This window comes from Anopheles bellator, chromosome 2, assembly GCF_943735745.2.
Source record: "Anopheles bellator chromosome 2, idAnoBellAS_SP24_06.2, whole genome shotgun sequence".
Classification (NCBI taxonomy): domain Eukaryota; kingdom Metazoa; phylum Arthropoda; class Insecta; order Diptera; family Culicidae; genus Anopheles; species Anopheles bellator.
The window spans coordinates 83846371-83872021 of NC_071286.1; the positions used below are offsets into that span (position 1 = coordinate 83846371).

At 49.7% G+C, this 25651-nt stretch overlaps 8 protein-coding genes across 11 annotated transcripts; 3 read left to right on the plus strand and 5 right to left on the minus strand.

Moving 5' to 3' along the window:
- Window positions 1-2455: 2455 nt before the first annotated feature.
- LOC131208218 (uncharacterized) lies at window positions 2456-5397 on the minus strand. Its single transcript, XM_058200871.1, has 4 exons — window positions 5289-5397; window positions 2979-3458; window positions 2751-2899; window positions 2456-2687 (listed from the first exon to the last, which is right to left on the minus strand). Exons 2-4 carry the CDS (start codon window positions 3438-3440, stop codon window positions 2456-2458), a joined length of 843 nt encoding a protein of 280 aa, XP_058056854.1. The 5' UTR covers window positions 3441-3458; window positions 5289-5397.
- A 2242-nt stretch (window positions 5398-7639) lies between these two features.
- LOC131210326 (glucose-6-phosphatase 3) lies at window positions 7640-9488 on the minus strand. Its single transcript, XM_058203557.1, has 6 exons — window positions 9233-9488; window positions 8986-9150; window positions 8741-8926; window positions 8385-8679; window positions 8209-8324; window positions 7640-8136 (listed from the first exon to the last, which is right to left on the minus strand). The coding sequence occupies exons 1-6, from the start codon at window positions 9295-9297 to the stop codon at window positions 7905-7907; spliced, it is 1059 nt and encodes a 352-aa protein (XP_058059540.1). The 5' UTR covers window positions 9298-9488; the 3' UTR covers window positions 7640-7904.
- A 492-nt stretch (window positions 9489-9980) lies between these two features.
- Window positions 9981-14577, plus strand: LOC131208219 (histone-lysine N-methyltransferase eggless). The gene is made up of 8 exons (XM_058200872.1): window positions 9981-10164; window positions 10228-10427; window positions 11041-11164; window positions 11547-11617; window positions 11786-13814; window positions 13900-13956; window positions 14141-14304; window positions 14371-14577. The coding sequence occupies exons 1-8, from the start codon at window positions 9981-9983 to the stop codon at window positions 14575-14577; spliced, it is 3036 nt and encodes a 1011-aa protein (XP_058056855.1).
- LOC131212943 (MTRF1L release factor glutamine methyltransferase) lies at window positions 13837-15896 on the minus strand. Of its 2 annotated transcripts, none has more exons than XM_058207040.1 (3): window positions 15286-15896; window positions 14697-15218; window positions 13837-14540 (listed from the first exon to the last, which is right to left on the minus strand). In XM_058207040.1, exons 1-2 carry the CDS (start codon window positions 15838-15840, stop codon window positions 14757-14759), a joined length of 1017 nt encoding a protein of 338 aa, XP_058063023.1. In that variant the 5' UTR covers window positions 15841-15896; the 3' UTR covers window positions 13837-14540; window positions 14697-14756. The 2 variants fall into 2 exon arrangements, with proteins under 2 accessions (XP_058063023.1, XP_058063022.1); XM_058207039.1 differs by having other exon boundaries at window positions 14684-15218.
- Window positions 15897-16209: 313 nt separating this feature from the next.
- On the plus strand, window positions 16210-16976 carry LOC131208285 (protein C10). Its single transcript, XM_058200965.1, has one exon. The coding sequence runs from the start codon at window positions 16237-16239 to the stop codon at window positions 16585-16587; it is 351 nt and encodes a 116-aa protein (XP_058056948.1). The 5' UTR covers window positions 16210-16236; the 3' UTR covers window positions 16588-16976.
- Window positions 16734-19773, minus strand: LOC131208284 (FAS-associated factor 2). Its single transcript, XM_058200964.1, has 2 exons — window positions 18015-19773; window positions 16734-17939 (listed from the first exon to the last, which is right to left on the minus strand). The coding sequence occupies exons 1-2, from the start codon at window positions 19161-19163 to the stop codon at window positions 17757-17759; spliced, it is 1332 nt and encodes a 443-aa protein (XP_058056947.1). The 5' UTR covers window positions 19164-19773; the 3' UTR covers window positions 16734-17756.
- An 883-nt stretch (window positions 19774-20656) lies between these two features.
- LOC131211319 (uncharacterized) lies at window positions 20657-22449 on the plus strand. Of its 2 annotated transcripts, XR_009156892.1 has the most exons (4): window positions 20657-20754; window positions 20817-21155; window positions 21230-21451; window positions 21551-22449. XR_009156892.1 is itself a non-coding variant. In XM_058204738.1 (3 exons), exons 1-3 carry the CDS (start codon window positions 20674-20676, stop codon window positions 21398-21400), a joined length of 591 nt encoding a protein of 196 aa, XP_058060721.1. In that variant the 5' UTR covers window positions 20657-20673; the 3' UTR covers window positions 21401-21542. The 2 variants fall into 2 exon arrangements, 1 of the variants encoding a protein (XP_058060721.1); XM_058204738.1 differs by lacking the exon at window positions 21551-22449 and having other exon boundaries at window positions 21230-21542.
- LOC131211318 (dihydrolipoyllysine-residue acetyltransferase component of pyruvate dehydrogenase complex, mitochondrial) lies at window positions 21673-25164 on the minus strand. 2 transcript variants are annotated; one of them, XM_058204736.1, is made up of 6 exons: window positions 24785-25164; window positions 24153-24334; window positions 23556-23960; window positions 22780-23416; window positions 22529-22690; window positions 21673-22454 (listed from the first exon to the last, which is right to left on the minus strand). In XM_058204736.1, the coding sequence occupies exons 1-5, from the start codon at window positions 24913-24915 to the stop codon at window positions 22561-22563; spliced, it is 1485 nt and encodes a 494-aa protein (XP_058060719.1). In that variant the 5' UTR covers window positions 24916-25164; the 3' UTR covers window positions 21673-22454; window positions 22529-22560. The 2 variants fall into 2 exon arrangements, with proteins under 2 accessions (XP_058060719.1, XP_058060718.1); XM_058204735.1 differs by having other exon boundaries at window positions 22780-23464.
- Window positions 25165-25651: the final 487 nt, after the last annotated feature.

Below are 25651 nucleotides of genomic sequence, written 5' to 3' on the forward strand. Positions count from 1 at the left end.
CCGTTTCGCATCCCGCACTCTATCGGTTTCCCTTTCCTTTCGATTGATTCACACCTCACGGGCTCGTTTGCATGTTTTTCGATGCGATCGTTAATGGGAGAAACATCCATTTCCTGTACGACGGAATGTCTTAATGGCGCACCCCGCGTTTTTTCGAATTCGATCGCTTTTGGGTTCGACACCCCGAACAATCGATTGGCCACGGCAGAAGGCTACTTCCTCGAAGCGGTAGCCATTCCAACGCAGGCGCGCGCAGTACTAGGCACCGTTACCCAACAGCGACGACGACGACGGCGTGCCCATGAACTTCGTGCCGCGGCCGCAGATAGTGCGCGATCGCTAGAAGCTCCACAGAAGCGGGAAATCGGGGTGGGCCCTTTATGGTTCAGTTACGCAGCAGACTGCGGAAAAGTGTCCGCAACTGTGACGGCGTTCGTCGTTCGCCTGGCGCCCAAGTCACCGCCAGGGGCACCGCGATCGCTCTCGTTTTCGCCCGGCCGGGGCTGGTATTTGTGACGGGGTCAGCAAGATTTGCGCCCACCGATAAACGCCGGAACCGCTACCTGATCCGCCGGCCCGGAGCAAACCGGACCGGACAAAAAGCTTTTCCATTTGCCACCGCAACCGTAGCGCATGAAGTAACGGACACTTAGCACCGAGGCGCGCCAAGAAGGAAACGATGATCGACCGGCGGAGATTACAATGTGTTCACTTAGTAACACTCGATCGCCAGGCGCCGAGGTCGCACCACAAGAAGTGGCCGCTAGAGAGAGAGAGAGACATGTAGGGGTTCTTGTGGACGGGGTTAACGGGGTCGACTGATCGATCGATCGATCGATCGGCCGCTCGACTCCTCATGGTCTCCACGGAGGAGCCACAAAAAATGGGACCACACGATGCAGCACGAAGGCTGGACGATCGCGGTGTGAACCGAGCCGGACCACTCCGGAGTGAACGTGAAGCAACGTCGGAGCCGGTGCAGCATTGCACCAGCCCGCTTGCGGTTCCGTCTATTGCAACACTTCTTCCACGATGCCCGTCCACCTTACGAACCCGCACTTCGAACCTGATTCTTTTGCGTTCTAGCGGCGTTAGGAATCGTACGCTGAGTAGTGAAACCTGCACGCATGGTTTTATTAAATTTAACTAGGCTAATGATGCTAACGACAGATAATGAACCATGCAAATGGACCATACCGGCTTGGCTCTATTTGATTGTGTCTAATTTGTGCCTCACGATGCTGGTCATCGAGTTTTGGAAGATTAGCCGCTTCACTAGGCCTCAATGGACCATTCGAAACGGTTCTCTCAGCGAGGCGCTCAAGGTTACGCAAAGTGGCTAGAAAATGGTGCCAATATCCGTTACATTGTTCACACACCTATTAATAATCATTATCGCTGCGCTGCCCAAACATTAACCCTCGATAATGCGGCGCTCGTGAGTGGATTGATATAATCGTTCATTGATATTTCCTTCCGCGATCCCGCTGGTGCTGGTGCTGGGGCCCACGCCACCCCGTCCGTCTAGATCCCCGTGGCACGGTAATAACTTTATTGTCCGTTCACTTTCGTCCATTCCGAGCGCGGACGTAACGCCCGCCGGCCCCCTGGGTGCGCGCGGAATGCGAAACATCCGTACGGGGTTCACACAGGTTTGCACCTTGGCCCACTGCTGCTACAGATTCGACGTCCCCCGTGGGTCTTGGTTAAATCACCGACGACCACCAGAGCGCCATTAGCCATTAGTCCTCCGGGATGCGATGCGGTGAGCTGTTCAGGGTCGGCTGGATGAAGCTGAACTTCCGAGCCGCGCCAGCTGGCTAGCCGACGTTCGGTTCGGTAGAAAATCGAAAGTAAGCCACGGTCAACGGATTGCCGCCCCGGAGAAGCCTTCGAGGGACCGGCGGACCCCACGCCGAGTCCGGGCGGTACCACGTTCGTTCCGTCCCACGGCACGGCGTTGTCACCGTGAAGTCAGGAAAATTACAGCAATTGTCTTTGACGCGAATGAATTCGATAGATGATTGATCGTGTCCTACACGCCCAACGTTACGACGGCGGCCGGGCGAGCGGGCGATTGTGAAGCGAATTTTGCAAATTGAATTCCTCCGTCCCGGTAATCACCCGGAGCCGGATCACTTCACCTCAACCGATGGCCGCACGTTTTTATGCAATCCCCGAACACAGTTTAGGATAGTTTAGAAAAAATCTTCTTTAGGCAATATTTATTTTCTTAGAAGGGGCAACGCTCATAAACGATGTGTTAGCCCGCTGTCGATCGTTTACCGTCGAACACTTAATCTTCTTCGGCTATGCTTTTGCACTGTCCACAGGTCCTGTGAATGGCCCCTGGATATGGATGCCGAAGGAACGGCAAATCAAATGCAAAACCGGCGAATAATAAATGAGCCCAGCGAACACACATGCCATCGGGAAACGTTTAGCCTCGCCTTGCCTAGGCCCGATCAATGACTTGCAGTATTATCGCGTCACGCAGATAAATCAGGTTCGTCGCCTGCACGCCACAGTCATCCGCAATGGGCTCAAGGATTTGATGCAAAATCGGTTTGCTGTGGCGAACCGCCGGAATCAGGTGAAGCACCGTGAGTGTGATTGATCCGGCCAGAATCAATTTGCTCGCCTTAAAGCGACGGAACGAGGCCTCATCTTTGATCGAGTTTCTCAAACTGAAACGAAAACCGCAGGAAAGATGCTGAAAACGGTTCAGGCCAGGAGCCATGCTCATTCACCTGCCATAAATTGCCGCCCGTTCTGCCGTGACCAAGCGCAACAGCTTCAAGCCAAGGCGAGAAATCGTTTCCTTTTTCGTGACATTCAGCGGTATGAGGTACTCCTTGGTGAAGCGTTCGACCGCTCCCAGCAGCAACGAAGAACGAAACTGCAATGGAACCGCAATGCATGCGAAGTGAAGGAAGCGTGTGCCAATAGAAGAACACTGCCACGATCGTGTACCGTACCTCGTTGCCCAAAATCTTTATAACTTCAAACTCCACCGAAAGCATGCTGTCGCTTGGACCGTTCGCATGCACCAGCCTTCGAAGCGTAGCGAGATCGAGTTTGATCGATGCGTCCATATACTTGGCCGTGATGTCGAGCACGGCCACGATGTACGTTGGAAGTTGCTTCAGAAATCGGCCCTTACTCACTTCAAGTGCCCCGGGCTTAGTAGCAGTGACCGGTTCCTTCCAGGACTGGAACGCTCGAACCAGCAGCAGCTCCAGTGCGTCAATGGCCGAGAACTCGACGGCCGGCGAAAGGGTAAGCTTTTCAGCGAGGAAACTGATCGTTTCCACAATGGTCCGCATTGCCGGATCCGTGTGGTAGTCGTGCGATGTCCAGAAAAGGATATCCCGATTGTAGATGCTTTTCCAGTCGCTATGAAACCCGGACTCGTAACTCAAGTTCAACCCGTCCTCCATCTTGTTCGTGGCGAAGCGCTGCAAAATAGTGAGCAACAGAAACGCATTACAAATCAATTCGGTGTTACGAATGAAAGCCGTTCCCAATGGCAGACCATTGTGGTCCAGTTGCAAAACTATTGTTTGCCTTTGTTTTGCTCGCCATTTTGGTGACATTATCGGCCAAATCGGCCCCCACGGCGGCGGCGGCGGCCTAGTCAGCCGTAGGATGACAAATGCATTGCGCGGTGTAACCGCCAGGTTTGCGACATTTTAATTATTTACTATATACCAGAGGCAGCTGGCAGCATTATGCTCGGTAGATCGCATGATCGCGACCCACTCGTGGTGGCGATGTTGAACCCCAAAGGTTGGCCGGTCGGGTCCCGGGCGTCATGTTTAGGGGGCGCGCAAAAACGCGAAACACTTCGCACAGCATCCGCACACTGGCCATGGCTCATGGTTCACCTTTCCGGGCAGCGTCCCGCTTTCCTATGACATTTAAACTCGGACCGAAATAGGACCGACTGCAAGCGCCAGCCAGACACCCCCGCAAAGGCGCACACGGAACGGGCAGGGAAGGGAACGGCCAACGGCCAACGGTTTCCTTCCACCCGGGGTATATTTATATTTATTCTTCCTCGCCGTCCACGGCAAATGTTCCACTTCTTACGTCATGCCAGCGAGGTCCGACGAGGTCCCGGTGGCCCGGTGCTGCGAGTCTATCATATCCTGATGTAGAAATCGTGTTCGAGTGCCCGGTACGCTAGATAAATGATTACTGATCGTGCATTTGCTAGGGAGCGTTGAATGCGTTTTCCACTCGCATGACGTCTAATGAAGAAATCGTTGGCCGTAACGATTATTGTCACTTTAGAGAATGTTAAATCACTTCAGCGGGTGGAAAAGCGGCCACACTTAAATTACTGCTAGTATTGGATAACTACAATAGCGCTCAATCGGTAACATGGCCGATCGCCATACGCCGTTGATTGAATAACAAATTGGAGCTAATCACGTCGATTCCGCTGAACACACGAGGGACCCGCTTTTTCCTACAACAGGGCAATGATATCACCATCCTGACCCCTGCTTGCTGCCGGCTGGCACAGGATCCTAAGGGTCGCTTCGGGTCGGCTCGGGTCGGGTCGGGTGTCGAGTAGAACAGTACCTTGGCTAATGCCTTTCAATTTACAGTTATTATTCGATACTCGGCGGGAATCCGACCGACACCAGCGAGGCAGGCGCCACCGAGCGTTAAACGTCTCGGGACGTGAAAACGACTTTTTCTAAGTTCAAATATCAATTAGGCTTTCGCATTATGCACCGCCACTAATATGATAATGCATGGTAGTCGGGATTTTGCATGCCAACGGTATTAAATCACGGCCGAACCCTACCGGTATTGCGAGCTCCCCGCCGCAGCCGGCGGCCATAATTGGAACGATTGCCGCTTGCGAGTGCCCGGACTTTTCTTTCCGCGGCCACCTTCAGCAACGCGTTCTATTTGCTTACGATTCGCACGGCACAAGGAGTGATTTAAGTATCGCCCCCACTGTGGCCCACTGGCCGTGTGGCTCCGGAAGCCCGAGTCCGGCCACTGGCTGCCGGAATCGTAAATATTTACCGATTAGCGCCATCATTCATTCGGTTAAAATATTTCACTCCGCGTAAGTGACATAATGAGCGCTATAAATAAGTTGTAAGTTGTTAGGAAACACTCGGGGTGCACCGGGCCACACGGGGGGTTAGGCCAGAGTGCACACGCATTTCGCCGGCTCGCGCGTGCTGGCCGCCGGTGGTTGGGTTGCTAATTTGCTGAAATGATCCCAATGAAACGGAAAGGCTTACCCAGCCGCGAACCCTTACCTTGTGCGGTTATCCTTCGGCGAACTCGATCGTGAGGGCGATGGTTCCCGTGCGGCCAGTACCGATTCCAACGGTTCGAAGCGATTCGATCTCGGATCAGCGGAATCAACACACCGATTCGGTCGTCAGATTTGAAGTGCCAAATTTCACAGCCAGCCTGATGAGCAGGCTGTTGGACGACTATCGGCAAACTATTCGCTGATCGACCAACACAGTCACTCCCGGGGTCAGTTCTTTCCCCAGCACCTACACCCCGATCGGGGTTGACAAAGAATATAAACCGGCACTGCAATAAAACGGGCGGCCGATCAGAGTCCTTTTAACAGTTACAAAACTAGAGCAAAACCGACCGACGGTTTTATGGTGCCCGTGAGCACAGTGACCGAATTATGCGGTAACCATGGGCAACCATGGCCCCGCTTGCTAGGCTTATCTTTAGTGCCGATTGCGCAATCTGTTGCCCGGTGACATACGGCGTATAATTTTACTACCGATGTGCGGGTCCGGACCGTCAGAACCGGAGCAGTGGCGAGTTACTGATAATTGAGATATAAAACCATGCCACTATGAGATAATCAATAATCAGAATGAGGCCCCAGATAATCTCCCCGGCGCTTCGCAGATCTCTCACTGTAAGTCACCGTCACAGCGAAGCTGTGCCCCAATGCCATGTGCCGAGTGTCCGGTACTGAGAACCTGTCGACGGTGCCGCAGGAACCTGGCCTGGTGCAAGATAAATTTATGTTTATAGCCAATAATTAAGTGTCCCCGCACACATTAGAAGCTTTGCTCGTGTGACCTAACGCTGTCATGGCCTGTCGCCGGGTTTTTATTTCTTTCTTCCGATTTCCTGATGCCAGGACCACCGTTAGCAGATATATGACGAAACTAACGACTGTCACGCTTGCAGTGATTTCCTGCTCCACTTCCGAAGAGTTTTTTTGCAGTGAATTTTACAGGGAAACTCGAATTGTTAGACGTTAGTTGAGCATATCCTTTGTTCTTAAAAACCTTTTCCGCCGAACTATACACTTAGGAAGTCACTGCTCGGGTTTGCCACTAACATTGGCATTGATTTTATTTATGGTAAGTATCGCGAGCGGTCAGAGGTTTGCCACCGGCCGCTCTGCATACGACTCCTTCCTTGGTGTCGGTGCACAAGGGATTGCCAGGCCACAGCACACGGAGAACCGTAGGACCGGTTCTGATGCTGGCACGCCGCTCGGCCCGGCCTCGGGCGCCCAGTAAGCCAACCTGTTTCCACCATATCCAGGAATTGGGCTACGGTACAAACTGAACCAGTTGATTGGTTGTCGAACGCTGATCAAAAGAGCAAAAAAAAAAACAAAACGCAACACAGTGCAACGTCTTCGCCCATGGCACCTAGCCATGACTTTCGGAAATTGCCGATGGCACATGATAGACGTTGAGTGTTTAAAAGGGGTAAATCTTGAGATCTTGAGATCTTGGCTGAAAGCAGCGATCGGCCGTTAGGTGTCGTTAGATTGGCACGCATAGAACAACCTCTCAGTGGTAGTGGGGGACTATGGTTCAAATTAATAATCGCCTTCGGGGGAGCAGTACCACTTTTGCAGCGAACGTGTCATGTTCAAGGTTGTCGGAAGTTTTGTTTTTCTGTACTAACCAAACTTCTCTTGCGCACAAATCGGTGTTACATTTTGACGGAATGATAAACTGTGTGTCTCCGATCGACGGACATCGAACACGACACAGTCGGGTCGGCATGGGTGTAGTGTTACAATGCGGAAGCGAACCACACTTCCAGCGGACACAACACAGCTGCACCTAAGACATGGCGACCAGCCTGCACTTATACGAAATATGCTATGCTAGTGAGCCATGAATTTGTACACCACTTAGCAGCTTATAATCAAACCTCTAATATTCTGGCAATGGATATAGCTTCCAAATCAGTCGATAAAGGAGAAACTTTCACTTACTACAAAATATCTATTCGCTCGTCCTTCATCAGATGCCTAAAAATGATCAATCTTTCACTTTCATTTTTCGCTTCCAATTTCTCCCTCTTCCCGAGGTCTTCGTTACGGGCGATGTCGTCGAAGGTCCGGTTTTGACCCTATACGCCTTTCGAAAACTAGGCAAATCCATAAAACGGTGCGTGAATGATTCGAGTGTTTAGGAAAAATGACAGCGGGTTGAATTCCCGCCGGCACGGATTGAGCGCCGAGGCAGTTGAATAACAAAAAAAATGAAACACGACAATAGAATGTTACAACAAACTGATGGTGTGATATACGGTTCGAACAACTGAAAGCCGTGACGCAATGGTTATGCAATAAGTTAATTTTTTATACAAAAGAGCAATACAGATAATAGTTTCGTTTGAGCGCCGTGTTGTTTCAACTAAGGGTTTTGTGCGAGGCAATAGTTCAGCCCTTTAGTTTGGGACTTATTTTGCGTTCTAGTTTTTAAAAGCGTATTATCCTTTCGCTATTGCTATTGGCGCTTCCGCAACGAATTCGTTTTGCTGATATGAGACGGGATAGCGCACCTGACCTCAAAGCGTAGGATGATGTGGAAGCTCGTGGCTAGCAGACGCTGTTTCAATAGTTAGTTAAAGTTTTTGTTGCAGAGTTAGTTAGTTTTAGATTTGCTTCGTTCGCCGCGGGATACGCGATTTTCTAGCCCAGCAAGAGCCGGCACCCAGCGCAGATAGCCGTAAGTGAATATAAAATGAACCAGAAAAGTGTACAAATAGTATATCACAACCCCATAAAAGCGTGGCGTATAGTCCAGAGAAATCCATTCGAATGCCATCATTGCCATCACCATCGGCATACTGAGTTTTATGTTGAGCAGCCTAGCTCTACAAATACAGAAGGAATACAAGATTGAGTGCTTTCATGCGGTTTTGCCAAAGAGTAGAGTAGTAGACTACCTCTGCACCGGACCCACTACAGCGAATGCCAGAAGTGCTCCAGTAAGGCGAATAATGCTGAACACCAACGTTGTAGTAGGCTTTAGGTAGAACGGATCGTCACACCATTTGAAGGCCTACGGGGAAAATGGACGCATTTTGGGTAACGAAATGTGTAAACAGAACAGCAAACCTACCATTTTTACCGCCCATTGAGGATCGATTCCCAGTAGCTTCTGTATCCAGTAAACGGTTAGCAGGATCGCACAAATGAGTCCCACAAAGGCAACCCGTCTCCGGCGTGATTGCTTCGCGATGTACTTTTCCAGGCGATGCGATAAACATACTCTGCTCATGCCAATCCCTAGCAAAATGCCAAAAATGCACTGGTGCAAGAAGTGGCAACCAAAGTACATTCGCGAAACGGAAATCAAAAGCAGCGTGCTGTAGTACACGATACGAAGCGCAATTATTGCCAATTTTCCGTAGCTCCTGAAGAAATAAAAAAAATTGGTCAGTCGGACGTAGGTTAAGCATGCCCATTGAAACATACCTCAAACACTCCTCCAGCACCGAAAATATAACAAACAAGTAGGCCGTGGAGGTCATCAGATGACCGGACGGATTCCCCGGGCTTGGCTCGCAGGTTAACTCATTCTGATAAATCTTAGGACGGTTCAGGGTGGTGAATTCGTTCGTTTCGTTCAACCACCAAAATGGCCGATCTTCGGCTAGCACCCTGTTTATGACGAACTACATTAATTTCAATCCATTTCGAAGCAGTAGCCAGAGACGTACCATTTAACAAAAGTATTGGCGTACTCCGTTAACAACACGCTAAGAAGCAGCTTCGAGTAGAGCGTCGTACTGAGACCAGCTACTACCGGGATAACGGTTAGAAACAGAAGCTTTGGGTCGAACGCTTTGCTTACGATGGCCAACAAATCTTCGTAGCGTGAAAAGCTGCAACAAAACCGAACAAAGTATCGCATAAGTTCACACATTTGGTGGTGGAAGTCAACCGGAACCGACGATTCTTACTTACACATCCTGGACGTACAGAATTTGGTAAATCTCTCTCTTCAGAAGCCAACCGAAATAATAATTCATTACTTCAGGCTAGGAAAACACGACGCAAAACTTAATGCCGCCGGTTGCATGGGAACAAAAGTTTGGATAATTTCGTACCACCGTTTTGGAGCTAGAGAAACTTTCGAAGCCTACTTCAACTGTACAGCAACTAAAGAGACTTAAATAGTTGGAAAACTAGTTAGTAACAGCTGACTGTGGAAAGGCAATGGAAAGGTTTGTGAGAGGAGCTAGAACTGGAATGGAAGCAAACTAACTATTTGACGTTGAGAAATCGATACCATTTCGTATCGCAGCGCATGAGCACTCCTGAGCCTTGAGCATCGTAGAGCCTTATTTTGAACGTAATGTCAATAGCTCAAAAGCTCGCTAGAAAGGAACTAACGAGAAAAGGACAAAAAGGAGCAATTTTCAAATTAGTACATAACAATAATTTTGTTGGTTGAATAGCTACAAATGAAAACTATTACCATTTCAAAAAATCGTCTACAACATTCCAGAGACTCAGCTTCGTGATTGCAAACGTTAGTACTGCTTACAACTTTCACTGGGAGTGCTTACGACAGCTGTCAGTGTTGCCGTTTGCTGTTGCTTATTTTGCCGATGGTTATTCTGTTTGCGGGAAGCGCTAACTAGCGGTGGTAGAATCTCGTGAGTTTTATTGAACTTTAATTTTTACACAACCACAATAGATTGGAAAAGAAATGGATTCCGAAACTGGCGCGGACAGTGTGGTTCATGATAAGGAGTTGGATGTGAGCACAATTCTACTAGAATCCGATAAGGACACAGAAGCTAGCAAGAGCGAGGATAATGTTCCCTCAAAGTCTGGAAATACTGCCGAATCGAACACAACATCGGAGCGAAAATGCCCTACACCTGCAGACGGTAAGAACATTCGCTAGTCACAATCGTAATTTGTGTGTTGCTTACTCCATCACTCAATTTCAGAGCCACCCAAGACGGATGCTCAGACGAAACAAGACGAACAATGTGAGCATCCGGAAGCGTCTTTAACGACCACGGAACGGAAAGATGATGTAATTCTGATAGAGGATGATGACAAGGAAGCTTCCCAAGCATCCAAGTCTAACTCGCCATCCGAATCCGTCGCGTCGCCAACGGGAACTCCGCCAGCGCAAGAGGAATCTGTTCGAAATATCACATCGGAAGACAAAGACGCACAGGTCGCAGATGGCCAACCGGCGCACAGTGCTTGTGTTCAAACGGAGGAACCTGACTTGATCGGCGAAAGTACAAATGGTAATAGTAGTGTTGAAAGTTTCATAAAAGCACATAAGTAGAAGTGGTTCTCACTGCCTTTTTTGTATTGCAGAACATAGTGAAGGCGATGAACAAAACGACTCAGGCAAAACGGAAGAAGTAGATGACAGAGAAAGTGACGTACCGGCAATGGAGGAAGATACCTCTAAAGGATCCAACGCCATCGGCAATGTGGAAACAGTAGGTGATCCAGACGTTGAAATGTCCGAAAATGATTCAAACGAAACGGTCAAAGGAAAGGTGATCAATGAAAACAAGGATTTCGAATGCTGCAATACGGAGTGTCGCAAACTGTGCAGTGAATTTTTTCCAGCACCTCTGTTTGTAATGAAGTTCTACGATACGTCGAAGAAAAAACGTAAATCGTACGTGTGCAACGATTGCTTGGAAATTTGTGTCCATCACTATGAGGTGTGTGGTTCGGTAACAAATATTCTGTTCTCAATTAGCATTTCACGGCCTCTACGATCATGTTTTCAGACTTTGTGCTCCACGATGCTCGATCAGCAGCCGTTGATGAAGACCATTAAGGATGCGAAGGAGTTGGTGGAAATATCTGACAGCAGCGATGAAGAGGACGAAAAAGAAAGCTTTCAATCCGATGGTATGGCTGGGAAATCGAAAAAGGACATTGCAGACATTTTGCAATTTGAATTATGTATGACCGTTACAGAAGCACCGCTGCCTGAAAACATCATTTCGCTTGTGGAATCGGAATTGTTGAATGTGATAGACGAAACACTCGCAAAAACTGGTGCCGTCGACCAGATGAACTGGAGCATGGCAGCTACAAAAGAGAGCATTACGAAGAACAAAAGTAAGATCCACGGGATGTAGTACTTCCTCTTGAATAGACAGGATATACATAACTTCCTTGAGCCCACAGTTGCGACCGAAATGCTGGAGACCGAGCTGACTGAAGTGCGAAAAAAGGTAGACACGATTTTTAGGAATCTGTACACGTCGAAAAAGTGTTACGACACCAGGTCACTGCCCGATCTTCACATCATCAACGGTGAAGAACAACTGGCTGTGCTTCGTCGCCCGGCCCCCGAGTGTAAGCAGACCTACTACGGGCTCACTGAAAAGCTTCCAGGAATATGGCAAAAATGTTCAGTCGTCAAAAAGGTTCTGGAATCGCACGTAAGTAGCGTAAAATGTTTAGTACTGATAAAGACAGCGGCACTAATGAGTAAAACTTTTATGGATATGTATGTGCGTCTAGGGCTATGCCTTCTGGGTACAGTTTCCTCCCGAGTCCGTGCGTAATTCCACCTCAACGTTCAATCTGAAGATCGCTTCAGCCACACATCTCGCCTATCTCGATCCGCCCGATGTGAAGCTTCAGAACGGTACACGCGTGATCGCTAAAATCCGATCACGGGACAAATCGGATGGCACGGACTATAGACACCGGGGCAAAGATTCGTTCTACGCCGGCATAGTGGCCGAGCCTGCTGGGTCCGTCACCAACTACCGGTATTTGATTTTCTACGATGACGGGTACGCACAGTACATAAACCAAGAAGACGTCCGGGTCGTGTGTGAGCAGTCGGAGAATGTTTGGGAAGATGTCGCTGAACTTTCGCGGAATTTCATCAAAACCTATCTGGAAAATCTTACCGCTATACGGCCAATGGTGCAGGTTAAGCCAGGCCAACGGTTGCGAACGGAGTTGAACGGGAAGTGGCACGCAACTACGGTTCTGGAAATCGATTGCAGCTTGATTAAGCTACAGTTTCAAAGCATGAACCACACGGAATGGATTTACCGTGGATCGAGGCGGCTCGAGCCACTGTACTTCAGAGAAACCCAGCGGCAGCAACGGAACGCAAAGTTTTCCAAGCTTCAGAAGCGAAACGAGCCGTCGATAGAGTACATTATTACGATAGACGATGATAAAGACGAAGAAAATGCTACCCAGATGGAGAAGGTCAAAAAGGAACGTATGTCCACAAACGAGGTGCGAGAGGGTGACAGAGCAAAGCAGACAGCAAGTACAAACGTTACCGAAAAGACGGTCACCCGCCCGCGGTACATGAACCAGAACATTATCTACTGTGATAATGACAAACCGGAAGGAACGGTCACGACGTACCCTTCCACCCGGTTCGCAGAACCGAAACAGTACACACCGCACACGTGCAACCGGTCCTGTCTCTACGAAACCACATACGACTTGCGGGTTTACAGTTTCTTGGGCCATCCCCTCCTTTGCGGCTGGGAGCGTCAGTTGTGCACAATACGGAACAAAAAATCGGTCGTTGTTTATCGGGCTCCGTGCGGTCGCCGTCTGCGGTCCATGGACGAGGTGCACCGCTACTTGCGCCGCACGAAGGCCGCGCTGAACGTGGACAACTTCGATTTCGACCCCGAAATACGCGTGCTAGCGGAGTACCGGATCAAACAGATGGTGGTCAACATACCGGATCTATCGAATGGTCTTGAGTATACACCGGTTTCGTGTGTGAACGCTTTCGATGACACCAAACCGCCACCGTGCGACTACTCGGTCAACCGCATTCCCACCGAGGGCGTCAACCTGAACCTGAACCCGGAGTTTATGTCTTGCTGTGATTGCCAGGACGATTGCTTCGACAAAAGCAAATGCCAGTGCTGGCAGTTGACGATAACTGGGGCGCGGTTCTTGAATCCGAAGCAACAGATCGACTCGATCGGCTACATCTACAAACGCTTGCAAGAACCGGTACTCACTGGAATCTATGAGTGCAACTCGCGGTGCAAGTGCAAAAAGAACTGCCTTAACCGGGTCGTGCAGCATCCACTGCTCAACAAGTTACAGATCTTCAGAACGAACAACAGAGGCTGGGGCATCCGCTGCCTAAACGACATACCGAAGGGCAGTTTCATTTGTCACTACTCGGGCCATCTTATCACCGAGGACACCAGCAATAAGATCTGCGCCGAAGACCTAGGGGGCGACGAGTACTTTGCCGACCTGGATTACATCGAAACTGTGGAGAACGCGAAGGAGGGCTACGAAAGTGACGTTTCGGAGGTGGAACAAGTATCGGTGGACGGGGAGTACGAGGAATCAAACTCTTCGCCAGAAGACGAGAGGACTAGAAGTTCGAAGCAAGACTCTGATGAAGATTTCACTATCGACCGCGCACGCTCCAAGACTGCGGTTACAACGCGATCTCAGTTGAGACCCCGCAAAACCACCACGACGACAATATCTCTTGACCATATGTCGGATAGCAGCGAGCCAGAGGCAAAGGACGACAAACGAGGTGTGTGTACGGGATGGAAAGGGATCCACTGCAATTCTTATAATATTTGTATTTTTCATGTTACCGCGTATCCCCACCACGACAGTAAATCTTGACGATACGCCGGATAGCAGCGAGCCAGAACCAACAGGCAAGAATCGAGGTGTGTACGGTAGAGCGAGTTACCCGCTGTAATATCTATATTTTTTTCCATGAAACGAAACGTGCCCTCTCGCAGATCGGGTGTAACAATTTTTCTATTACATCTACGGATGTATTATTGCATTCCTTAAGGCGCTAACGGGGGTTTAAGCGTTTTCCTAACGTTATTGTATTTTTTGTTGCAGTGCGCGAACCAGTGAACTTCATGCCACGAACCGAGATGACCAAGGTGGATCGCCTGGGCGAAAATGGAGTGGAAAAGAAACCACTTCGCAGCTGTTTCGGTGAAAATGAAGCAATTTACATCATGGATGCAAAGAAATCGGGTAATCTGGGACGGTACTTCAATGTAAGCTTAATACGGCATCACTTCGCTGGGCATCTGTCTCAACTTTGGCATTCCCCTTTACCCTAGCATTCCTGTGCACCGAACCTCTTCGTGCAGAATGTGTTCGTCGACACGCACGACGTGCGGTTCCCGTGGGTGGCGTTTTTCGCCGACAAATCCATAAAGGCCGGTTCGGAGCTAACGTGGAACTACAACTACGACATCGGATCTGTGCCCGGAAAGGTGCTTTACTGTCACTGTGGAGAAAAAGAGTGTCGAAAACGTTTACTTTAAGTTCAAACATTCTATGGAAACGATTGTCTAGAGTGTTAGAAACAACAATGGCTTTAGTGGAAGAGAAATAAATAAGTGAGCTTTGACTGAAGGCTTTTCCACTTACCAGTCCAGCATACCTTTCTGCTAGTGATGATCGTGATCATGTGCTGGTTGTTGCAAGAAGTGAAGTCTACTTCCTAACATTTGACTATCTCAACGAATCGATCTTTTTGAAAAAGATCCTTGTATGACGCAACGAAGCGCAGCTCCATCTGCTGGCCATGTTTCGTGAGAAACTCTTCGATTACCGGCGGATGGGAACAGTCCACTTCTAGCCACAGTATGCCGTCCTTGACCAGATGCCTTGCCGCTAGCCTTAGGATCGCCTTTATCACAGTGAGTCCATCGCTGCCACCATCGAGGGCGCGTAAATCTTCGTAAACCTTCACCTCAGGCTCGAGTGTTGGAATCAGCACCGACGGAATGTACGGGGGATTGCTGACAATCATGTCAAACTTTTTATCCGCCAGCTCCACCGGAAGATCGTTAATCAATTTGTGCTTGAATATACGCAACCGTTCCAGAAGCCCAAGCGAGGCCGCATTTTCTTGCGTCAGCTCACAAGCCAACCGGTTCTGGTCGATCGCGATCGCCGACGACTAGGACATACGAAACGTTAACGATTAGTACCAGGTGCGGATGCAGCGGATCACTAATTTTAATCACCTTTGGGGCGTGTTTCAAAAGGGAAAGGCTTATGGCGCCGGTTCCGCAGCCGATCTCGAGGAAAAACGCTTCCTTCTGCGTGTCCATCTGTTGCAGGATCAGTTCGACTAGTTCCTCCGTTTCCGGGCGCGGTATAAACACCGGTGGGACCATTTTCAGCGTCAAATCACGGAAATCCCACTCGCGGATAATGTACTGCAGGGGCATTCGGGCCAGTCGACACTGGCAAAGTGCCTCGATCTTCGAGATTTGCCCTTCGTCGAGCGGAGAGCTGTGATGGTGATCCACATCGGCCGGTCCCGGCAGCTGCAGCACGTGCGCGATAATGTTCGTGATCGACGTTTCCGGTTCGGGGATATTTTCCGACCGGAAACGCTGAGTCCATTTCTCCTGCGCCCCACGAACCGTTGTCGGGAAGGTGGTTTGTACCGCTACGGGGCCACCACCACTGCCATTGCTGTAGAGCGCCTTCGAAGGTTCCGCGTAAACGGGCTGGAGTCTCGAGGCACAAAGCGTCACACGTAAACGTGCGGCAGCACGCGATGTGTTTATCATTGCAGAAATTACTCTTCAAATTCACGGCCACCACGCTATCACATTATCACATTTCGTGCAATCGATCCGATTTGTTTCCCAGCTGACAGCGTCACCGTCGATGGTTGCCAGTTAGTGTTTCGATAATCAATGGTCCTAGCAATCCTTGCAAAAGTTTGGAGGATTCCAAGGGATTTTTTAGATTGAAAACGAAATTTCGTAAACATCCTAATGAGGTAACGATAAAGTTACTCGAAAGGTGATGGGCAGGTATTTCTCAACTCAAAGTATTCTCACGGCCATTTATGCTAAGCTGGGCGCACGGTTCCGTTCCGTAAACGTAAACAACGCAAAGGGCGTGCGAAGCCAAAAACAAGCCTTTGTGCACAACTAACTAACAACCCGTACGGCAGCATTATGGCCTATCTTTCGAACTTTAACGCCGAGACGGGCAAAACGATACTCGTGGACATTCTGAAGACGGTGAACCTGCCGGAAAACTCAAAGAAACTGGGCGAAGCGAAAGCCAACTCGGGTAAGGAGATGATCAAAATGATGCAAAACGTTTTTCCGCTGGTGATGCAAATCCAGATCAGCGTGATCAAGGACTACGGATTTCCGGGCACCCGCGAAGGCCTGGTACAGTTTGAGCAGATCATACGGGAGTTCGAGCGCGAGGATGTGGAAATTGCACGATTGCGGGCTCAGATCCGCTCGATCTATCTACCTCCGATCAACATCAACAGTACGAACGATATACTGATCTAGGAACGAAGCGTCTCTGGGTGGCCAACAAAAAATTACGGCGTTACGCGAGCGTGATTTTGCATTTTAAGTAAGACTGAACCCTAAGTTACACCACACAAATAGATAAAGCCATTCGAAAGATTCAATTCAAAACGCCGGCCAAAAACATCACGAACAACAACACAGCACTGCCGCTCCGGTTGTAGATAGGGGCTTGAGAGTGAAAGTAGTCATGCTTTAGGGCTAGAAGAGTGGAAACAATTGGACAAACGTATTGTGTAGTATTAAAACTCTTTTACTGTTTCATCTGCTTTTACCATACTCTATAGTAGAGCCTCTCGCGTGGAAGCTTCAGAATTATACAATGGAACTTATTTACATTATCATTGCAAATTAATAAATTGAATGTAGTCTACAACGCATTTCAAACGATCTCCGTATTCGATTTTCGGCACCCGTCCATGAGCAGCGTTATCAAAGGGTCCACTTTGAGAGGAACCAGACAGTAAGCGATTGAAACACTCGGTACATTCAATTGAAGGTTTAATTCACACATAAAGAAAAAACGACCAACCCAACACGCTGGCCGACTCGTTTACAACGGTTTCGCGGCCGCGCTACGCTGTTCTTAAATTTCGTCGCCTTCGATTGTACAACGGTTTTATGCAGTAAATATATTCATTTATGCGAAGAATGAAAGTAAGTATTCACAAGTACTTCGATTTGGTAGTGCACTGCTATGCCTTTCATCGCGATTGCCACATTAATGCTGCCGGGGAGGGGCTGTCTAAAATCGATTCCTCTTACGCACTACTTCCGCACTTCGCCGGGTCCCTGCTCTGATCGTTTATTGAAGTGCTGTGTCACACTTGCTCACACTGGGCATGGTCGAACACAGAATCGTTCCTAACTTAAGGCATTCGGGGGGAAAGGGGGGGGGTTTGAGATACGAGCTGTACCTATGTCGCATGCACGCACCAGTATCGAGCTCGCTTTCCGTGGAATGGCCTTCGGCGACAAACACATCTCAACGGGAGTGTGGAAACAAACGGTCTTGGTGCGGATAGATTGTGCTTCTTTTGGTGTGGAAATTAAAAAGAACAAATCAAAAAGATGCACGGCATCGAGTGCAACCATCCCGAAGGTGGTCACAGTTAGTTGCAGCTAGATGTGAGAAAGGCCCTACCAAACTACGCGTCCAGATCGGCAACGAATAGCACTTCCCGGTTTTTCAGCCCCGACTGCAGCAACGTTGGACCGGGCCCTTCGCCGGCCGCCTGCGGAACACACTCTAGCGCGCGCTTCGGATAGATTGTCGTGATTTCGAAGCAATCCGGCGCGTTCGGGTGGCAGAAGATAAAGTTGTAAATATCCTGCGAAAGTGGAGACGGGAATCGAATGACAATGAACCGCCAAATGGGCACACCTTTCTTCGCGTCGCTACCCACCGTCATTGTGTCGGTATTGTGAAATCGTCTCTCCAGCCGCAACCCGCTCGGAAGCTTGAAAACTATGCTGATCGTGTCCTGCGCGGCGGCTTCCGGTTCCGAAGGCACTTGGTCGGCCAGTTCCAGCTTCAGCCGTTCGATGTCCTCCTTCCGCTGCTGTTCCGCCTGCCGCTCCGCTTCGATCGCCTCCTGAATGCGCCGGGCCTCCTCCTGTTCGAGCTGTTTTCGTCGCTGCTTTTCCTGATCGGCCTGCAGCGACCGCTCGTACGCTTCGTCCTGCTGCTGGCGCAACGTTTGCGTTAAGTCACGCTCTAACCGGTCCTGGCGCGCCTGGTTCAGCCACACCTCGTTGTCCGCCACAACCGTGTCCATACGCCGGATGAGCTCTTCGGCCGAGCAATCGCCCTCTAGCCTGCCCATAATGATCATCTTGCTGGCGCGCATACCGATGATGAGCAGTGTGGGGTGCGTGCGGACGCTGAGCGTGGCGGCCACCCGCTTGCCCTCGTGCGAGGCCATATCACAGGCCCAGAACAGCATTCGCCGGTTGACGAACTCGGTCACCTCCGGGTCGGCCAGGGCACCCCGGCAGAAGGCCGTCGCTTCGCCGGTGGCTTCGGAATGCAGATAGACTAGCAGAAAGCGCAGCTCGTTCTTGGCATCGTTCAGGGCCTGCGAGTAGGTGCCCTGGTAGAACACCGGATGTTCCGGGTACTTTTCATTGTACGTCTGAATGAACCTCAGCACATCGCCGAGCGGATCGGCCGGAATGCTTTCCTGGTCGCGGAAGAGGCCCAAAAATGTCGACACCAGCGACGATAGGGCACTGTACCAGAAGTTGACGATGTAGTTAAACATATACCCTATCAGCCCCCCGATCCCGTTCGGAGGCGGCGAATTGTTGGCCCGAACGCTCGAGAAAACGTGCTGCAGGAACCGATCGTTGACGACGGCGGGGGCTCGAGATTCCGTCGCATAAGCGGAGGGCCGACCTTCGCGGATGTTCAAATGCTCCTGGAATGCCACCTCCAAGTCCCACTGGTGCCGTATCAGAATGTCACGGCAAACGTTCATATCGTCCAGACCGGTTATGTCCTGGAACTGTAGAACTTTTTCCGTTTGCTCGTTCGACAAGCCATCGTTATCCATGGTGCGAGCGAATCAGCGGGTTTTTCACACAGTGGGTAGTTCGGAAATCCGTGTTTTGCGCCTGCTCCGATACCGCCGTCGTAATTTCGTTGTTTCCTTGTTCCTTTAGGCGGTTTGTTGCCGGTGTCGGCGTTTCCGGTAGCGATACGGTGGAATCGAGGTTCGATCACTTTCCAAATAAACAGCAGGTGCTTGAATCTGCACGTTGCCCAACGCCACCGCTGCCACAACCGCCGCCCATCAACAAGTTACCAGGGTTCGTACTGGATTCGATCGTTCCTTCGACGCTGCCCGCTGCTACGAAGAAGAACAGTAGAACTTCCCTTACGTAATTTGGTATTCCTTTCGGTTCGGTCTCCTCGGTGTCGCCCGGGCTGACGCTAAAATCCCGGAATATCGGGTGACGAGACTAGTTTCGATTCTTCCGCCACGATTAGTTCTCCGAGGGCGATTTGAAGCCTCAGCGGAGAGCAGATCTTTCTGCCCGTTCGAAATCCGCTTGCTTAGTTTTGAACAGCTTCGACCGGTGCCGTGGCTAGTATCTGGGAAAAGTTTTGCAAACAATAAAGAACCGGATATAGAAATGTTTTTTATGGTGCAAACTGGGCCGTCTTTTTCTTTTTGGTGCACTTTTGTGTGTGTAGTTGATGTAGAAATTGTAACCCACTGACAGCTCCATCTTCCGCCCTGCTCTGACTGCCGCGGTTCTGGGCCTGCGCTCTCGCTCTCTCACTTTCTCGTGCGCTGACAATCCGTTGACAGCAAAACGATGAATATGAATACGCAATGATGACACGATATGCTAGTAGAACAGAATTATAGAACAGAAATCGTCAAATTAGTTTGAAGAAACCGTTGGAGGAAATGCGAGATTTGTGAAAATGTTCAGTGACATAACAATAGACCGTTAAACAATAGACCATTTAATCAATCTGTTTATATGATCAATACGATTGTAAATCAAAACGGTTGACGAGACGAAACACTAGATGAATCGAATTTAAGCAGTACGTTGAACCAGAAACTAGAGATCATGCGTGATCAAAAGCACTATTATGCAGAACAATTACTCTTTCATCACTGCAAGTATCCGACCGATAAAAATCATGATTGACCCTTCGCACAAGAGCACGTGAGAAATTTATCGAGACACTACTACTATCCGTTAAACTCCGCGGATCGCAACGTAGGAAAAATTAGTTATCGTTCTTCTGATAAGTTCCACCACACTTCCTACCATGTACACCTGCAGCGATGCATATATGCAGCATGATTAGCAACATTTGTAGCTTCTAATACCAGCGGGTCCCCGGCTGATTGAATGACTATTGTGATTTTCGGTGAAAGTTACGAGTCATCGTTTCAATCGCAATGCAATATGCATTTGCTGTTATTTGACTAATCCAGGCTTTTGAACTATTGGTCAAATTATCAACATTAGCTGCGGTGCAAATTGTCTTGTCAACGAAACAGAATAAAAAGTCGATGCGATCTTAGTATCAGTATCAAGATGTCGGTTGCTCGTAACAGAATGTACTCGCTGGTAATTTACTTCGTCGTAGGGGCACTTGCCCACCGAGTGGAATCGATGGTAAGTACTGAGGGCCATTCCCTTCTGCAATTGCTGACCGCTGCGATTGCTGAAATTCATAGAGGATCAACATGACGACGTTTTCCAACTGCCAAGATGTGAATCTGCCCTACGATTCCGTCCCGATCTCGGTGGAAACTGTTAAATACGATCGGGATGCCGACGGTGTTTGCAACACTCTCCATGCGGAATACGAAGTGCGCGAATCTTCAGACCACGTGAATTGGGAACTGATCATTACTACCTATAAATGCCCGTTACAAAACTCGGTAACATGTGTCGAGAATCCCATGGAACATATCGAGCCCATGCACTGTGATCGATTTCACAGCGATGATAGTGGCCCGTGGTTTATGCTGGCAAGCGCCATGATAGATGGCGACCGTTGTGGGCGAGTTACGGTATGTGGGGCGCTTAGTAGCGAGGTAGCTTTCCATCACCGTGCCATTACCCTTTCTTTCTACGATCAACACAGGGACGGTTCAACCTGGATACGGCGGTTATGAAGATTAAATATCTGGAGCAATACGTGGCGATGGGAGAGGGTACCTATCGAGTGCGAATGATGTTCCACATTCCTGGAACAAGTATGGAAACTTTGAATGTACGTGGATGCTGCGAAATGGACTTCGATGTGATCCAATAATTTGGTTAGCAAAGTTTAATCTCTATCAAGCACTGTACGAAAGCTGAAATGGTACGTTTAATCAAATAAAAGGGTCGTTTGGGTGGCTGCTTAACACTGAGAATGAAACGGGAAGGGCACTAGCTATGACTCCTTTCCTTATCCTTTCAGACTACAACATTCCACGGTTTATTCTTACCCACAGTTTGGGAATCGCTGATTTTTTACGATTGTGAACCGGTTTAGGTTCAATGAATTTACACAGCTTTTCAGACACACTGGACCTAGATGAATCGCGAGAACCAATAAATAAATTTCATTTATTTCTGGATGTTAAAACAGTAATAGAAGCGCATACAGGAAAATAGAAACTATAAAATAAGATCTTGTTCAACAAGAGGACCATCAGCATTTGCTTTGTCTGTTGTTCTCTAGCGATATTTCCAATTCACAAGTGATGTTTGGTTTTGTTTTTTCTTCAGGGAAAATTCGATAATGACTAACTGCTCTCATTTTGGGTAGATTCTTCATTTCACCACTCCCGGGTAACTAAAATGGTGACGGGTTACGGGCAGTGGCTTCACTGCGCCATTTGTGTGTTCATCCTCCATTTCGTCGCGCGCCAAAGGTGTGTTCTGTGCGAACCGTTTGGTGTCTATTGTACAGGGCGTTTCTCTCTCTCTCCAGTACTCCCTAATGCCTAACACTATGAACAGGTTGAGTGTGCAAAATTGACCCTTCAGATGCTAACGACACACCTTTTTGAAGAGGCCCATTTCAATGCGGAAGCTATTTACTAACTTTGTTACAACGGTGGCTACGCTGGACTCTCGACAAGTAGTGCAGCGGACTGGGCAGTTTATGTTCACCGACAATATGTTGGAAGAACAAACCATTCGGCCTAGGATCGTTCGGGAGAGCGCTGAAGGGTGAAATGGACTCGTTTGGCGCTACACTGACTGACTGTACATGACACGGGTGAACTAGCTGAATTTATCTATCCATCATACGCTATTGCGTTTCCTGTCCCTTTGTTACGATGTTGTTTTTGTCCTAGTTGTAAGGCATGGCCGGCCTGCAAAAAAGGAAAAAGGAGCGTTCAGGGCGTCTTGACTTGACAGTCGAGGAAACAGCGAAACAGCAGCATACCATTAGGGTTGATTGTGGATTGGATCAACACTTTACAACAGCATCGAATTAGGGTCCTCCAGAAACTGGCGGAAGTACTGCAACCAGCGGGCTCCGACAGCACCATCCACCGTACGGTGATCGCAGCTGAGTGTCACCGAAACGTAATCACTTTCCTTGAATCTGTTTCGAAAAGAAAAGGTTGCCTTTCAGTTACTGAGCAGCAAGCAAGAGCGCAGATTCTTGATGTAGTTATGTAGCCCAATAATTACCCGGCCTCCGAGTCCTTGTCAGGTACGATGCGCTTCTGGGTGCCACCAATGGCCAGAATGCACGATTGCGGTGGGTTGATGATGGCGCAGAAATGGGTTACCCCGAACATGCCCAGGTTCGACACGCTGAACGTGCCACCCTGGAACTCCTGCGGTTGCAGTTTGCCATCGCGCGCCTTCGCCGCCAAATTCTTCACGTCCTTGCTAATATCGGCAATGCCCTTGCGATCGGCCGAGAACACGATCGGGGTGATGAGTCCACGGTCGGTCGACACGGCAACCGATACGTCGACCGCATCAAACTGTCGGATAACGGTGTCCATCCACGCTGAGTTAGCTTCTGGCACCTTTTTGCAGGCCATGGCCGCTGCCTTGATGATGAAATCGTTGATCGAAAGCTTGACGCCTTCCTTCTCCAGCTGCTTATTGAACCGGGCGCGAAGCTTCGAGATCGCATCCATGTTTACGTCCACCGTGAGATAGTAGTGCGGAATGGTGGTCTTTGATTCAAGCAAACGCTTCGCAATGACCCCGCGAATGTTCGACACCGGAATATCGACGAACGCTGCGCCGGCCGGAATCGTTGGTGCTGCTCCAACCGCTGCCGCAGCCGGGCCTGCTCCGACCGCCTGCATACCTGCAAGATCCTTAGACGTTAGTGACCCAAACAGCCCGGAACCTTTGCCTGCCGAGAGAGCACCGATGGGAGGAACATGGACAATACAACATGCGCGTTAGTGAGACGAAATGACCCACGGCTGGTGGTGTTTTCTCACCTTCCAATCGCAGCCGTTGCTGTTCGGCAAGCTTTTTGGCCATAGGGCTGGCGTAGACACGTGGGCCACGCTGCTCGACGGCAGTCATCGGCGCGCCCGAGGCTGGTGGAGGTGGTGGCGGCGGAGGCGCGGCTGCCACAGGTGGCGGTGTTGGTGCTGGCGGAGCTGCCGCGGGTGCGGCTGGGGCCGGTGCCGCAGCGGCCGCTTTGGCCGGTGCCGCGCCCGTGTCCTTGAAGTCTTTGAAAGCGGCCACATCGGCCTCATTTTCCACAATAATACACACCAGCTTGCCGATCGGTACGTCTTTTTGTCCCGCCGCAACAAGAATTTTGGCCAAGTAACCTTCCTCCGGTGTTTCAAAGCCCATCGTGGCCTTATCGGTTTCGATTTCCGCCAGCAAATCACCTAGGAAACGGACGAGAAGCGAAGCCATCAATCTACCATCGCAAGCGATAAGCCTCGGGCACTTGTGTGTCACGCCGCGGGCTACTCGATGAAAGTCATCAAAGTCATCCTCGGACGTTGCTTCGCGCACACATGCTAAGTAGTAGCCGACGCGCGCTGACGCTTTTGCAACGTAACGCTACGTAAACAAACCTTCATTGAGCTTGTCGCCTTCCTTCTTTTCCCAGCTGACGATCGTGCCCAGCTCCATCGTCGGTGAAAGGGCCGGCAGCAGGACCTTGGAGTGTGCCGGAAAACCGCTGCAGTAGCCTCGCACGAAACTCACCCTCCATGCTACCGGTTTGAGATTGTTGCCGGCTGGCAGATGTGACTTGCTGCAAGCAATCCGATCGAAAACAGATTATTTACCGTTGTTCCGTTCTAGCCGTAAACAAAGGCTGTACTAGTACACTATCAACACAAGTATCGCAGTTGCACTCAACTCTCAATGGCTCGTCACGCGAGCGGCGAATCCGGGAAATCACAAACACAATCGCTCGCGAAATGACGTTTTAGCGCCGCTCTTCGGCAGATTGTTGAGTCGCGATGGTGCGCGGTGCTTCGCGGAACAAATTGATCGATTACACAACGCATCACATATCCGAGATTATTATCGTCGCGTTCTATCCGATTTGGATGGGACTCTCAGCACTCCAATGTGTATCCGCGATGCACCGGCTCCGATCGTCAGTCAACGAATGTTTTCTTGGCTACTTTGTACGTAGACCGATAATGCCGACAATATCTTCGGATTACATAACGGAACTGCGGGAAGGACCACCTACCTGCGATGGCTGGCCGCCGATCGTTTGGTACACTCGCCACTGAGGGCGCGAACCGCGTTACCCCTCAGTATCTTTCGGACCGATCCCTGCAGCAGGAGATTCTCGTTTCGGACGATGATTGTTCGTAACATTTTGTTCAAATGTCCAGTCGTTTCGATGTGCGGAGGCCCTGCTGGCGGTGTTCGGCTCTCACTGATATTGGATGCAAAGAAAGAGGACCGTGAATCGCCGTGGCAAGTGCAGCTGTTTCACGGCGCGGGTCCGGCACACGTACGGCTTACTGATGCGGCGCTGCTGGAGCTGGAAGGAAGCGAACTAGCAAACTACTTTTCACTTTCGGACCGACCGCGACCTTAGTTAGGTCACTTGCTGAATATCGGATTTGATAATGCACCGCGAGAGAACGTTTGACAGCTCGCGGGAGATTTTAGAGATTTTTACCCGGTGAAAATTCCACAGTCTATCCAACGATATTTACAGCTGTCAAAGACTCTGTTCTAAACCCACGTTCAGACTAATTTTCTAATTTCCTTAATTTAAAAAAATGTCAAAAAAATGGGAAAAAAATGTAAACAAAAAATGTAAACAAAAAATGTAAACAACAATGGTCTTCAATGGATCTCGAGCAGAGTTAAAGAGCAGAACCCGAAACGTAACTGGCGTAAAGCTGGATCGCGGATGATCCAGGTCCAGATCGACATCTGTTGCGGTAGAAGGCGCCGAAAGATTCTCTCGACGCTGCCAGATCGCTTACGTTTGTCCTTAAAATTGAACTGGAAAGTGTGTTCGTAATCTGCTCCATGATCCTGTTTGTCGTGGATGTCGTGATGCCTAAGGCCTCGGCTACGGGAGTCGGCTACGAGCCTC